Source organism: Homalodisca vitripennis, chromosome 3, assembly GCF_021130785.1.
Source record: "Homalodisca vitripennis isolate AUS2020 chromosome 3, UT_GWSS_2.1, whole genome shotgun sequence".
Taxonomy (NCBI): domain Eukaryota; kingdom Metazoa; phylum Arthropoda; class Insecta; order Hemiptera; family Cicadellidae; genus Homalodisca; species Homalodisca vitripennis.
In genome coordinates, this window is record NC_060209.1 from 45913620 (window position 1) to 45929934 (window position 16315).

General features: G+C 33.1%; 1 protein-coding gene across 1 annotated transcript in view; it reads left to right on the forward strand.

Moving 5' to 3' along the window:
- The window catches only part of LOC124356858 (potassium channel subfamily K member 13-like), an 87795-nt gene that overhangs the window by 59178 nt on the left and 12302 nt on the right, over window positions 1–16315 (forward strand). Inside the window, exon 2 of the mRNA XM_046808123.1 lies at window positions 14505–14853. Within this exon, the coding sequence (XP_046664079.1) occupies window positions 14532–14853 (322 nt within the window). The 5' untranslated portion in view covers window positions 14505–14531. The remainder of the gene's footprint in view (window positions 1–14504; window positions 14854–16315) is intronic.

The window sequence follows — 16315 nt, forward strand, 5'->3', positions numbered from 1 at the left end:
AAGTAGAGTCCCTTTAACCTAAGTAGTCTTTTTAGACAAAAGCAATCCATATTTTCTTAATCAATAGATTAAACAACGGGATTGAAATAAAGTTGCAAGCCCTAGAAGAACTATACTTTGTTTTTCAACTTCTCAGTGTCATCATAAGATTAAATTTCACACATACGTGTCTTATGATATTAAACCAAAAATAAACTATTTGGTGAAACTCAACCACACATAGAGAGTAAAACTGTGTTTCAATCCTTTAACATAGCAAAGTTTTTTTTGTTTTTTTTTTTTAGAACTTCTAGATGTCCTGTAAGTATGAATTCTGAGACTCTATTTAAACCATAAAAGATATTTAAATAAAAAAAAATGCTTTAGATTTTCTTTTTAAATTTCATTAAACGTATACTTACCTGAAAACATTATTCTAGGTACTGGTCGATAACATACCTGTATGATTAAGAGCGTATTTGATGGGAGGTGGAACAGAGTTTGGACTGGTGTCTAGGTGTTTGTGAGCGTTAATATGTATGCTAATATTTTACTTGACTTATAAATTTAAATGTTTTATGGGTTTTGAATTTACAGTTACTCAAGTACAATAACAAAATATCTGTGAATTCATACGTTTAGTTACCGGTTACAATATAAAGCTAATAAATATTTGAAAATTCTGGCTTAATTGTAAAATACTGTGTAAAATTATTACATTTTAACATTTTAATTTAAAATTAATGTGTTATCTAGATACTGGAAAAAATATTTTATTTAAATAAGAAGTTTTGGACTTTAAAAAGGCTCAAATGCAAAAGTTTCTTGGTTTCCACATATGTAAACTATAATTTGCATATTCTTTTATATTTAAAAAAAATGTGATACTCCCACATGAAGTCAAAACAGCGTTATAATTAAATCTTAATGTCACAGTCTTTACAAGAATTTTAAAACGAATAAAGTGGAATGAATTTCGTTTACAATGTAGTGTGGTGGGTTTTAAGGTTTAAAAGTGATTTATTATATTACAATAATGTTCGATAAAATATGTTCACGACTTAAAATTTGACAGTTAAACACTAGACCTTAGGGTTTAAGAACTAAACTATCAGGGAAAATATTTTAAAATTATTCTCAAAGAAAGTTTTTTGTAAATCTGTTTAGTTTATCTGTTTAATATTCAAACGTGTTCTCTCACAATCAATTTATTTCAGAAAATTTTTACAAAATAATGTGTACAATATATAATCGTAAAATGATTCAAGCTATTTTACATTCTTTAGAGTTTTGTTAATATAATAAAATATAATAAAACTAAAAACAATATGAAAGTTATTAAAATAATCGACTTAACTTTATAGTAGTTACTTATACTTCCTTTACTGCATAACGCTAAATACACATTAATTAAACCCACAATCATAATATATCCCACCAGAAATAAAAAACAATTTATCAGTACCCCACCATAGTAATAATATGTTCCGCAAATCAATAGAATATTTAGGACCTAAAATTTATAATAGATAGCCAGATTATTTAAAAGTCAGCACTTCACTTGCATCTTTCAAACAAAAGCTAAAAGACTCTTGTAAAAAACAGTTTTTACTCACTCTCTGAATTTTTATGCCCCACCCAACCTTACAAGTAAAAAATATCTGTAGTAATGTTTTTCAATATATTTCTTAATTTGTAGTTTTACCAGATATAACAATAACTTTGACAAGAATACTTTTAGTATTTAGTTATTTATACATATTGACCATTCTCGATACATGTTAATGTCAATGAGAAATAAATAATTTTGATTTTTGATTTGATTAAAACAAAAATAGAAATAAAATATATTAAAAATATCATTAGCAAAAGTAATGTCATGCTATTACTCTCCCAGCTGCTCAGTAATTGCGCTCTCACTCTACAATGAAACACGAAAACGTTGGACAGTTTGAATAAAGTGTCATCTTTCTTGTGTTTGCAGGACGATGTTTTCATTCCTATTCTTAGCTGCAGCCTAAATGATTAAACCCGATCTTTCCAGCCCTCGAGCTTAGGATAAAGTATATTTTTTCTGAATATAATGTTAAAAAAACTTAAATAAAAGGACTGGTTGTCCTTCACGAATGAAAATAAAAGTAAACAGTGTACCGTTAATTGGTTAATTAACTTTCATATAATGTAAATTTCACAACCTAGTCAGCCAGTATATAATTTAATATTATTTTTATCCAATGTTCCGGAACTAAATTATTGGGCGGAGTAACTACCTAATTGGCACGCGGATGAATATTTTCTTCTAACCCCTTGTAGCAGCCCAACTACGTGACCGATCAGACCTCGCGCGCTTTGTCCGTAAGTAAAATTTATCTTTTCGTATTATTAAATTAGCCCTTTGATGCCAAACATATAAAAATGAATGTAACGTAAAGTAAAGTTGTAAATAGTAAAGTAACTTACCCTTGATGATCTTTTATTTGCTTGATTGAGATAGATAAAAGTTGTGGCGTCGTTCTTAATGGCGAATACGTTGTTATAATAAGTAATTTGTATCATTAAATGGCTAATACCGTCGCGAATTTGTTTTAGGCGAGTTCACGTAGCTCACGTACCTGATGTATCTCACGTGTTGTTTGAGTAGATGGCTACCAGTTTCCCAACTTCTACTCCTCTTCTAGAAATAACCGTTCTTAGACTACAGCTTCAATGCCTCGTGTCATGACGCCGACACCCGGGATTGTGAGTCTAAATATTGCGAAGGGAAGTGAAATCTAATTGTTTTATAAAGTAAAACATCGTAGGCATAATTCCAAAGAACATTGGATATTTTAGGCCCACCTAGAAGATATACATTTTTAGTTCTTATATTCTAATTGGCAGCAACGTGGCATTACATACTTTTCCTTTACCATCTAAACGTGGTGCTTGTAAGTTTTCGTAATTAAACAGAACTTATAATTAAACTTTGCATTTCTAGTATTTATTACTACGACCTCAGAAGTCACCACCCCCATGTGTTATCGTCCAACGGTACAACAAAATGTTTTCACAAACTGTATATATTAATCGTAGAAAACAGTAAAAAATATTGCTTTCAGTAGCTGTTCATTTCTACTGAAATAAACTTAAACAAGGGATTTTGTACTTTTAATATCTTTCTTTTGCCAGCTTTAAAGTATTTTCAGGAATACACCAACTTTCCGGAAAGTTTTAATTTGTTAGGCTGCATTGGAAGTCTCTTAAAGATTTGTTTTCCTCTGATGATCTTACCACAGGGAATGGTTTTTTCACACTTTTCTTATTGTGGGTAACACGTGCTTAACCATACTTAAAATGGTATATTTAAAAATATCGATGGCCAGAACAATGCTAACAGCTTAATTTTTTTAACTATACTGAATTTTACACAGGATTGCCAGCAATTGTACCTCCCTAGACTTGGGTCAAGATTAGAAATACACTGGCTTAGCCGAAAACTCAACCTCTAAGTAACATCGGGATTAGGACTGCTCCGCTGGCAAACTCTTTATTACCACTTTATTACCACCACACACATGGGATTAAACACCCAAAACATGCAACATTCAATTCACAATCTTCATGTCGTGGTTGACGCTGTGGAACATGTCGGCTTTGTCATATTAGCATTGTAATGGGACTGAAAATGTATCTTCGTGATCTACACATATGTCAGTCTCATGTTAGGATTATATAAATGCCGACTTTACTCACATCCCTATCTCGCCCGTCTCATGGTAGTAATATAATAGACTCACTGGCTAAACTGTCTTGTCAATCTCATGATGAGATTGTGAAAGTACGCCGTCAGTGCTATTTATTACGTTAACCAATATTACACTGACATACGTAAATTATGTGACCTACTATTAAAAATATAGGTATAAAAATTAAAATAACATACTTTTTTCCAAAAAGTTTTAATTTAGTAAAAAAATATTGATTTTAGTATAAATTTAGCAAATAAAATATGTAGCGGTCACATTAACCCAGGTTTCAAATTGTGGTTTTAATTGTTGTAATGAAAAAATAAAAAATTATATTTAATTGAGTTGAAAAAGGGAAATATAATAAAACAAGTAGTATATTGGTTACAATGCTTTAGGGAGAATCCACATGTTAGATTTATATGCAAAATTTCAGTCGTAGAATATTTCCCTGAATGTTTAAACAATCGCACGTTAATAATTCCACTAAACATCGCAATGTATTTAAATGATTTTAATTTTATTAACGTTGCTGGCCATGTTTTTGAAAAATATTTGTGCGTTTTGGCCATAAAATGGAATAAGCTATCATAAATTTGGAAAGCCATCTGGAAAGTCCTACAAGGTGGTCTTACATACGAAACAGTCACAATCGGACCATATCACATGGTCTCAACCAGTTAAAGTTTAACCTAAGGACGGACACACACATTCCGACACGTGTAGGTTAGGTTGCTGGAGAACTGCAATTCAGGGGAAAATCCCAGAGTAAAGTTTTATGTGTGCACAATACAAAATTTTGTGGTACTTTGGTACAATCCGGAATTCACTATTTTTGGAATGGTTTATCTTACCGGAGACAAAAAAACTACTGTTTTGTCTAGTTTCTTGTTGGTTCTTGTTTTCTGTCTACCAGAAGAAAGAGAGTCAAATCATGTTAGATGATCTGACACGTTATCTGAGGTCGGGAATTGCCTAATGGAAATACCCCTGGTCATTAGTGCGGGCTACGGTGGCACATTCAGGGGAAATAATGTCCTAGAATTAGTTCTCAAATTCAATTTAAACTTACGTGGGCGTTGATCAATTTCGAATTATAATAGTTGAATAATTTCGACTTAATATACTGTATAATGTTATCAAGTCGAAATTGACCAACGCCCACGTAAGTTTAGCTTGTCGTAATGACATGTAATTTTCATGGTTAGTCAAATAAAGTCTGTTCCTTCTAATAATATAGATTTTTGCCGCTCCTCGATAGCAAAATCTATTCTACAAATGGTGGCCTCAGGTACTAATATAAAATACTAAAGTACAAATTTTTTATTAAGTTTATTGAATATAATATGACATGGAAGCACTACCCCAATCTCATAAGTCTAGTAGCGCATGATTGGAAGTTACACCACTACTAATGTTCAATCTAATCAGTGAAAACCAAGGTAAGGAAAATGTAAGATTCATTTGTATTTCAGGTTGGCTCAGTGGTTTGTCAGTATGACAATAATATCTCAAGCCTTTTGAAAGACTGCATCAGTGAGCGGAAATGCAGTAATTCAACTAGAAGGTATCGCAATTGCTTATTTTTTCCTACTCATCAGCCTAGTATATTATTTACATAATTTTTTAAAGTTTACGTCTATTTTACTTTTATACAAGATATACAAAAGAGATGGATTAATACATCGTAGATGCAGCTTAATATTTACGTTTGATGGTTAAAAATCCTCGAAGTACAGAACAAACGCAATTGTAATAGAGTGAATTTCCAAAAAAAGGAGTCTTATTACAGTCATAGTAACAAACAGTGCTGTGCTTCAAGTTAATTACGTTCCTGACTGTGACACAGAGAATTTTAATTAGTTTTATTAAACGTTTTTTGGTGTAAACTGTCCACACTAATTTTAAATATTTCGTACTAGGTTACTTTTGAAGGTAAGACGCCATCAGTCCTCTCAATAATCCACAATCCAATATTATAAATTTTAATTTGCTGTATATATTTTTTTACTAAAAAACTAAAACTATTACAAAAGCTATACTTTTCTTTTTTGTAAATGAAAATATACGAGTTAATAAAAATATTCCGAAACTACAGTTTGTGTAAATGAACTGTTATAAAACATCTTTTCCCTAGTTTCCTCCCCTAAATTGAATAAATGCCTTCTCAAAATATACAATAGATAGTGTAGACGCACTCGCACACGCACGCGCGCGGGACGTCCATATAAGAAATAAAGACTTCATTTAGAGCCTATGAACATAAACTCCGGGCTTAGGTGTTGCAACTCACATTCCCTACAGGACTTTGGTGAAAAATTAGGATGGATTACGAAGGATTCCAGGGTTATGTGTCCAGTAGCATCGATGTTTAAATTAATACATTCTGCAATTGGTAGGCAATAATAATACAGTGAACAAGCAAAAATTTAAATTTATTTTTTATATAAACACATCATTTAACTGCTCGTGAATTACTTAGGTAGTACGTTGGCTTCGTGTAACTTTCGCTACTGTACGTATGGAACCGCACACAATGTTTTTGATGACAGGATTTTTTAGAAAATATCTTCTCAAAATGTTGATTGACACTTTCATTGGTCTAATCGTATTTATAACTTAATTTATAAGTATACTTGGAAATTTTATGTTCCGTTTAACAAAGGAATTTACGTCAGAACTTTTTTGGATGTGATTTATTGAATACTAATCTGGCTATACATTTACTAATTCGCTCAATAAAAGAATTTTCTAAAATATACACTTCAGATATTTTGATTTTTTCTTACAGCTTAAGTTTACTAATATTGTTTTGTCCCTTTCCATAGACTAATGGATATAGTCTCGGTTCTCTTACCGAGAGATCACGGGTTCTAATCTCGGGGAGGTCCCAACATGAATATACGTGATACACAGTGTAGATCGAATGAATGTACTTAGCCGAACGTCAAGGCTCAAAGGAGAAATTGTTTCTCTCATATTATTATTAACACTCTGGATATATCATATCCTCTTTCTACACTACATGTTGGGATTGCCCCACATTAATTATAGGATCGCGTAATAGGCTTCGCTGTTGTATGCCAAGGTGCAAGTCTACAGCTAACTTCATTTTTATTCATATTTATTTCATAGCACATGTTTAAAAGATCAAATGCGAGGTGAGGAAGGTACTAAAACGCAAGGTGTATGAAATCAAACCTGTAAACTTATTTTTAACATAGACTTTTTACTCTAACTTTTTTATATTTAAAGTATGAATTATGAAACACAGAGTTTATAAGAACTTACGAAAATGAATGATTTCTATTTCAAATACCGACAATTGTTATTTAGATGATACATAAGTTAGAATTCAAATTTTTAATAATATATTATTGAGATACAATATTATGTATTAGACTGGACGAAATAATTAAAGTGTATTTAAAAAAAGTTCTGTATTAAGACTAGTTTGATATGTTCTTCATCATAAACAGGTTCTTGAAAGGACATGGCTTTAGTCGAAGTTACAAAGGTGATCCCTGTAAAGTTTATGCATGTAAGCAATGTATAAAAGTTTCGTAATGCGGCATAGAAATCTGCAGAAAACTTGGAAGATTAACAGCAGAATCGCTACCTAAAAGCAGAACATTTTCTTTCTTTTACATTTTGGTCATCAGTTGAAAGAAAAGTGTAGCTGAGAGACATAGAATTTAAGTAACCGGCAGACGAGAATGAATTTCGTACAGCGAGTTCATCAGCACTGAGTTCAGATCTTTTATCTATTTACAAACTCACTATTACATTTCTATTATTTATAAAATATAATATATACATAACTGTATTACATACATGCCCCAGTCAAAGCACCACTATCCTTTGGTTAATGTGCTGGTAAATCTATTTCAGCTCGAGCAATAAAATTAGAATGATAAACTTTGAATTATGCTATCTTTCACATAAAACTAATCTTTAATAGTTTCTGAATGCCTGTTATGAACTGTTTGTGGACGGTAAGTTTAAGTAGACATTTTGAGTGTTTTCAGTAATAGTCGTGAGACCAAGATCTTTTATTGTTGTTTCATTTGATGGGAGTCGAGGGATGCAAGCGCACTGAAGCAGTGATGGAAATTCATGGAAGGATTGGTACCATTGCTTAAAACAGAATTTATTTCGTCCCCAAAAAATCGTATAAACGACAGATTTGTAGTGAACCAGGAGACTCTACTTAACGTTCAGCACTTCCTTGACTGGGTGATTCCAGCAGCGATAATAGCAGCAGTGATGACGATTTGGTGTTATTATATTCAGTGGCACAAAGAGATCACTGGGTACATCCTATCAATAAAAAAACGAAGAATGTTTGGCGAGTACCATCATTTAATGCATGACCTTGAATGATGCAAGCCGACAAAATGAAAAGCCAATGATGAAAAATTTCGTACTTATTTTAGGCTAAACAAGGAACAGTTTGAAGAAGTTTTAGATTTAATTGACAAGGTGCTTTATGCGCATGCGCGAGCCATTGTAGCTTCGCCGATGTCTCCCAAGAATCGCTCCAGCCGCATATCCCAGCAGACGGCGGCCGACGCGATGAACGTTGCGCCACGTCGGTTATGTCAGTGTAACGTCCTATTTGACAACACGATTAGCGATTATTTTTAAACTCCATCCGCAGATGGACGGACGCGACGCCACGGCAGTGTGACATGGCCTTTAGACATTTACCCACTACCTCCTTTCCATCAGGACCACGTGGGTGTTAACGTTAGTATTGGGGGTAGGGCGGTAGCAGCCACGAGGTTTTGATGAGTGGGGGGACGAGGGAACTAATCACAACCACGTGGCTCTTTACGCTCGTAATTGGGGGGAGTAGCCACAGCCATTTGGCTGTTTTCGCTCATAACGGGAAGGGGTTAGCAGCCACGTGGTTTGATGATGAGCGAGGGGGAGACTAATCACAACCACGTGGATCTATAGGCTCGTAACGGAAAGGGGTTAGCAGCCACGTGGTTGTGATGATGAGCGAGAGGGGGACTAATCACAACCACAAGGTTGCTACTTACCGCCTCAGTGGTTAATGAAAGTGGAAGATTTTTAAATTCATCCCTGTGAGTTCAGTTATGTTGAGTGCTTCTACGAAGGAGTCGAGAGAACAGGTGTTAACGCTAATAGAACTTCAAAGAAATACCTTGAAACTACGCAGACTGCTGCTGCATCCTCCACATTCTCTCAATTAACTTAAACTGCTCTCCACCATATGTGACCTACAAAACTTGAAGAACATTGAGAGGGCTTGAGTAATTGTCTGCAACTAAATGTCGTCGACGAAAATTGCATACAAATGTTTACAACAAGATTTAGCGAGAACACAACACAATTTTTAGTCATTATGAGTCTCTAATTTACATTATTTCCCTATGAATTACCAAAAACTGTATTAGTTTAGTTTTATCATTATCTCACACCATTGCAATTGTATACTATTAAAGAATTACCCAATAAAAAACATTACTATTATAGTTATTGATTCAAAAATAGTGATTATAAGAGTACTCATATTGCAAAGCAATTTCCAAATTTTGAATTAAAACTCAGTATTGAAATGCTGTAGATAGATAGTGATAATTATACCGTAATCAATAAATTAAAATACAACAATCCTAATTAACAAAAATTATAGTAAAACTCTTATTTAAAAGCACTGATAGTTATGATATAATAGAATAAAAATATTGGAAATTGAATAATTATAAAAAAGTGTTAATAAATGTGTAGATTATTAATATAATTAGTACCCGGTACAAGGTCATTTGAATGCAGGAAGAATCATTCCAAAATCACCTGCACTGCTGGTGGTAATAACAAAGCGCCTCCACCCGGCGGAGGCGCCAAGTACTTGCGGCGGAGTAATAGGATTTGGAGACATAAAAGTAATTACGGTACTTATACTTATTTCACAAATCGTATAGGACAGAATCATTTAATTAAGGGAGTATTTCAATAGTTGTAAAGCAAACTAATCTTTAATCTCTAACCTAATCCACAGATGTTATGATCCGACTCATTTTCTTGTTCTAGCTATGACATGAAACTGGTTTTATTCAATAAGGTTTGTTGTATTGTTCGTGCTTAGCTGTAAAAACAAGGGCATATCTTTACTAGGGATCTCTACGCAGCAAGTGTATCGGGAATCTCCAGATGCTCACATGTTCCGATATTGAATCTAAGTAAGGAGTAAAGTGAATAGGATGTGATGACAAAGTTCTTGTTCCTGAAATGGAAGAGATGTGAGCATAGATACAACACAAAAAAATAACTTAGTTAATTATGATTCTCAAATTAGGTTTACTCCACCTTATTTTGAGTTAGAAAAGCAAGACATCTCAACGTTTATGTATAGATAACTGAAGAAAACAATCTTCAAACTATAAACACAGTGAAGGAAATATGGTTACTTCACATATTTTATATAAATAAGTGTATCAAAAACAGTAACTAGGTGTTATTATCTTCAATATTGTTTCTTCTTAACTATAGCTACTCGTACAATACAAACTTCGCTGAGGTGAACTAGTCATGCCGATGCGTTATGGTACCCAGAAGTCACATGCATGACAGTCCATCGGACAATTGCCATTGTTATAAGTTAAAAAAAAATAGAACACTGCGTTTCTAGGACTCCAATTTATTAATTTCTTAAGGTGTAAACAAATTTTAGGAATTTAACGTTACACAAACACAAAAATTAAAAAGTAGTAAATCTATTGCAATATTGGGAGATGAATCCACCAAAGTCAAAGTTGTACATGATAAACTAAAGCATATTCATGAGAGTCAATATTAGTTAGAGCAAGTATCATGTTACTGTACACAATAGGCACATCAAACTGTAACCTATGGAGATGTTGTGCCCAAAATTCATTGAAATGAGCATATAATTGAGTTACAAGAGGTTGAACAATTAGACACCCAGGGGAAGTGAAACCGCCAAAGACGGTAATACGAGTATTGATGCTTTAAGCACTACTTTAAAGCCTCTCACTAATCTATGATCAGGCGTCCGTTTCTCACTTTGTACTAAAAGAAGGTAAGAGTACGACACACTATGTGTTGCGTAACAGGCTTCGCTAAGGTTCCATAAAAAAATTCAAATTTAAATAGCTAATTTATTTCTCTAAATGTCCTGCGACAGATATACAATAAATATAATACAATTAGTAGGAAAAATGTTTCCACCCCATTATTAGACAAAAGAGAAATGATGTTAGCCTACTGAATGAAAGGCGTAAGTGACGCTCATCATAATTCCACGGTTGGACATGTACCGTCATAGAACTTATCTTGTCTATGTAGATATAAATTTTTATGCAAAGTTCATATTTTACATATGAAATCTTTCTTAAGATATCTTCTCACGTGATGCATTCACAGTTTAGTTCAGTAAGTTAGGTTTTATAGCAGTGTTCAAATAAAAACTCTGGAAATCTAGCACACAATATAGGAGTGCGCTGAGGTTAAATATTGCCATCGACTGTTAACAATGACTCCAGTCTGTTTTTACTTTATGAATAAAATTGCCACATGTTAAAATCTCGTATGATGGACACGTTTGTGTACAAGTTTATTTATTCACCTACTTTTTCGTTTCCATCAAGGTTGCCCATAAGACCACTGCAAATGCTCAGCTAAATATCATGCTTCACAATTGATCTCAGTGTCCCTCATAAGTAAATGAATATTCGTGCAAAATTTCATGTCTATACCTCAGTTTGTTTTCTAGATATCATACGGATAAACAGATAATTAGATAGATACACACAAAAAATACAATTTTGCAGCCCACGAGTTATTGAATTCGCTAAAGTTTAGCACAATAAGTTACTTTTACTTACATGGGTATTTTAGTACACATAATGCACAGGCATTTGTATTTAGGGTAATCTTTTTATATGCACTGTTACAGGCATTTTGGTTTCTATTCATCATATACTTTGCATTCTTAAGTATGACGTAGTTTGAAAAGATGATTTTAAAGACTACATTTGGTAGTGATATTGATATTATTCCATAGTCTGTGTTAGTAAACTTTGTATTATTTTTTTTTAATATCACATTTGAAGTAACTGGCAGAAGCCGACTAAAAATGTAAAGCAAGGTTTTCTTGAATTCAGAACATATTAAAACTACAATGGTTTTAAAAGTACTCTCTAAATGCAAGAAAAGTGGGATTTGAGGAGATTTCTGTTGAAAATTCGGTTTATATTCTTTATTAGTTCGTTGGAGGAAGGAGTTCATAATAGATTCATAATAAATACTAAAAGATGTTAAGGTAGTTTCTATAACATTAATGGTTTTCTACAAATAACATAGCTATAGTAGTAAGGGTTGATTCAACTCAATTTTCAGTTTAGCTCCAGTTCACTTTCCTTTTATATTTTACAATACAAGGAATGTGAACTGGAACTAAACTGAAAATTCAAGTAATGGTTTGAAAGAAAACTTTTAACTGAAAAAACAATACACCATAATATTAGTGGAGAATAATGGAATATTCAAAGGGTATTCCCTACAAAGGACACGTATCAATCGCTTGTTTGATACCACATTGAGACAAACAAGTGAGCTGAAAGTAGCAGCCGTTACGCTCCATTTACCTCAACACGATTCACGTCATGGCCAGCTGCAGTCACAAACAATTTCGCTTCTTTGAATCAATTCTTTTCACTTACACAATTCTGATAGAATAAATTTGTAAGGGATAAAAAATTACTCTTTTATTCCAATTCATGAAATGTATATTTAAATACTTCTGAAATAAAGTATGTAAAGTATAATCAACATCTCTTACACAATCAATATTTTCTGATTTGACGCCACGATTGATATCGCCAGACTTAACCATAGAAATTTGCGTATGAACATAATCAAACTGCAGCTGTATTAATGCCAAAAATGTTCTTACGTGTACGAAAGTTTTCATCAGATCTAGTTTAAATTAGCTAAATCCTTCATTATGAGATTTGTTTAAAAATTTCGAAAGTATATTGGAAAGATGGGCGATAAAGAAACCCCATTGCTATTCCTGTATGCAATGCCATGATTGGTAATTAGTCTAACAACGCTGTACTCACAGGTACATACCCCAGGGATTGTTACTATAACCAGTGTCTATCGTTAACTGTGACTTTTGCGAGTTAACTATTTCATTAATTTTTAATTTATGTGTAAATGGTTATATTGTGCCTCTTTCCCCCCTTAAAAATAGGATAAATTCCGTACTTTGAACCTTAGTGTTATATTTTTGTACCATATAAAGATGTAGCAGCAAAACCGGCCTCAAAAACAAATAAAACCGGAAATGGCAGCCGTTCAAAGTTGGCTTGAATTTGCAATTATTATTTAAATGTAATCAAATTCATGGTGGTTTGATTTGGTAATTTATTCAGAGGCAAAACTAGAGCAATTTATGATTGCTGAATGACATTCCACTTGCATAATTTAGTGGTGAAATAGCAATGATTGAAGCATCGCCAGTTTATTATTTACAGTGTTTGATACCAAATTAAGTTATCTTTGAAGGCTGCAATTTCCAGCTAATTTTTCCGTTTTAGTTCAGTTTTGCGGCATTGAATTTTATGGGCATACTAACGTATGCTTACATTTAAAAGTTTCTTCTGAGTCATTTCGGCGCTGTCCCCCTGAGGAAATAGAGGGTCACTGGATTTGTATTAAAGTAGACTTTTACTGTCCAGTAGCTTTGTACTGTCTTGTAGCTCTTCTTACTTTTAAAGAATATTTAACGGTCCCTGGACAGTATAAATGATTTCAAAGTTGAACTGTGTCAGTTGGAAGAATACGTATGAAAATATTAAGACTTCACGTTTTATTGAACCTGGACCAAGCATTATTGGTGTTTACGTGAAAAATAAATACACTGCTTAGATATGAAACAGCCTATTTATTCAGTTTATGTGCTTTTCTGTTGTAAATGTGTACATGGTGCTCGTGATAAATACGTGATGAGTAATGTTGTAGATGGAGCTTATATTGGTACTGATAACTTACTTACATTAAAACATAAAACCAATATTTAATACTTTTATTATTTTGTCAGGGCTTTCGACATCAAGGATATCTTCTTCAGACACATCACAAAAGTAAATACAAAAAGTAAATTTTATTTTAATAATAGTTAAACATATATGATTTAATATTAATTTGTCCTGTGTGGCGTAGTGTGTAAATACAATTAAATTATTACTGGTATTATACTATACAAATTTTGAATGTTATTTTTGTAATATTCGTTTTAGTAATATTGTAATTTTTAGTAATATTCAGTAATTAGGTTTTTCTATATCACAGAAAAACCTAAAACTATTAAAACATGTTAACACTCCAAGATATTTAAATGCATGTGAGTCATATTACATTAATCAAACAAACACAGAAGATTTATTGAATCAAGAAGATGGACCAATACAAAATTCAATATTACTAAAAGGAAGCTTACAAAAATAACATTCAAAATTTATATAGTATAATACCAGTAATAATTTAATTGTATTTACACACTACGCCACACAGGACAAATTAATATTAAATCACATATGTTTAACTATTATTAAAATAAAATTTACTTTTTTTTATTTACTTTTGTGATGTGTCTGAAGAAGATATCGAAAGGCCTCACAAAATAATAAAAGTATTAAATATTGGTTTTATGTTTTAATGTAAGCAAGTTAACGTGATGAGTAGCTTGCAGGAACACTCCTGGCAACAAAGTTAAACCAAAGTCACCGTGTGATGTTGCAGTGTGAGTGAGATGCCCAGCACCTAGCTATGGCCGGGTGGCTCACCGTCGTGCAGCTGAGCGAGGACAATGCCCGCGTGGTGCTGCTGGCGGCGGTACTGTTGCTGTACATGCTGCTGGGGGCCCTGCTGTTCCAGCAACTGGAGTCTGCCGCCGAGCTGACCCTAGTGGAGGACTACGACCGCGTGCTCTCACAGTTCCGCGCCGCCCTGGACAACACCACGCTGGACCACGCGGCCCTGGAGAGGCTCCTGAATCTACATACTGCAGTCACCTCGGGGGCGGGCCAAGGCAGGCGTTGGGACTTCGCAGGCAGCTTCCACTTTGTCAGTACCATCGTTTCCACCATAGGTATGAGAGAGGGGCAGTAAATTTGACTTTTAAATATACTACATAGAAATTCTGAAAACCAAGAACCTAAATCAGGTAATGGTACATATAAATAAGGAAGCTATTCCTGTAACCCTGTTGAGTTTAACCTTATTAAATAAAAATGAGAATGAACACTTTGTTTTACGTTTTCCTCTATGTATGTTTGAAAATATCTCTGTAGAAGGGGGAAGATTTAATACATTCTAAGATAGCAGTTCTAAACAATAATATCAACGATGTGAATGTATTTGAACTTTTTTAGATGTAGCAGAGCATAAAGTTACGAATATATCGGATTACGCTCGCTTCGAGATAGTTTGTGATACCTTTATAATAAACGGTGTGAAAAGAAACTTTTTTAAACCATGCCTTAATTATTTAAAGTCTCCATAATGCAACATATCAATATGAATTAATATTAGTATGCATATTATCATATAGAAATCTGTAATTTTGTCTGTTAACAACGAGATGAGAACACAGAATAATATTACTAGGTTAACAAATTCAACCTCAAATATTAATTTTAAATTAACAACGCACGATAAACACTGGCTTTCTAAACTACCTCAAGGGTTCAACACATCAAAGTGTTTACAGAGATGGAAGCCGGTATCACAAGTAACATAAATCAGGCTCACTGCGACATATTAAAGGAAAACGAGGACGGAAGTCGTTTATACACTTCAAAACGGTGGGGAACCTCTGCGCTTTTATACTTACTTGGACTCAGCGATATTCTGTATAAATACATTTTTATTGATAAATACAGTCGCAAAGGCCACCCTGTAGTGCTGTAGTATGATTTAATTTTATTCTAAAAAGTAGTAAAATTAATATAGCCTCAATTAATTCGGGACATGGTGGTATTAGGAATCTAACTTTAAGAAGTAAAGAATTCTGAAAAAAAAACTTTATGTCATATTTATAAAACCGTAAATGTATAACAGTATAATATACCATATTTTGAGGACCTTATGTATATGATATTTCCAACCATTACATTCCTCCAGATTTCAGGTTTATACATAAAAATATTCGTGATTTTTTAAATATTTACGATGACCACGTACTTCGTGTCACGATCACCGTCTAAGTGTCAGTGGTCCAAACGAAGATAACGTAGAGAGTTTCTGAACAGTATCAATAAAATAACTATTACTTCAAATAGAACTAACATAATCTGGCTCTAAAGTCACTGAATGTTTTTTATTTCCGTGTGGTACTTATAAAGTAACGAAACACAGTTTTACAGAAGCAAGTTTGTCACATTAATCATACGAATTACATATTGCTATTTTTACGTCAAATATACAAAATATTGTATTATAATGCCTGAATCTGAAAGTGACGTATTTGTTCAGTAATATATAATGTTTATATCATACGCAGAATGTAATTTCATACTTTAAAGTAGAGGCGAAGGAAATGTGGAATAAAA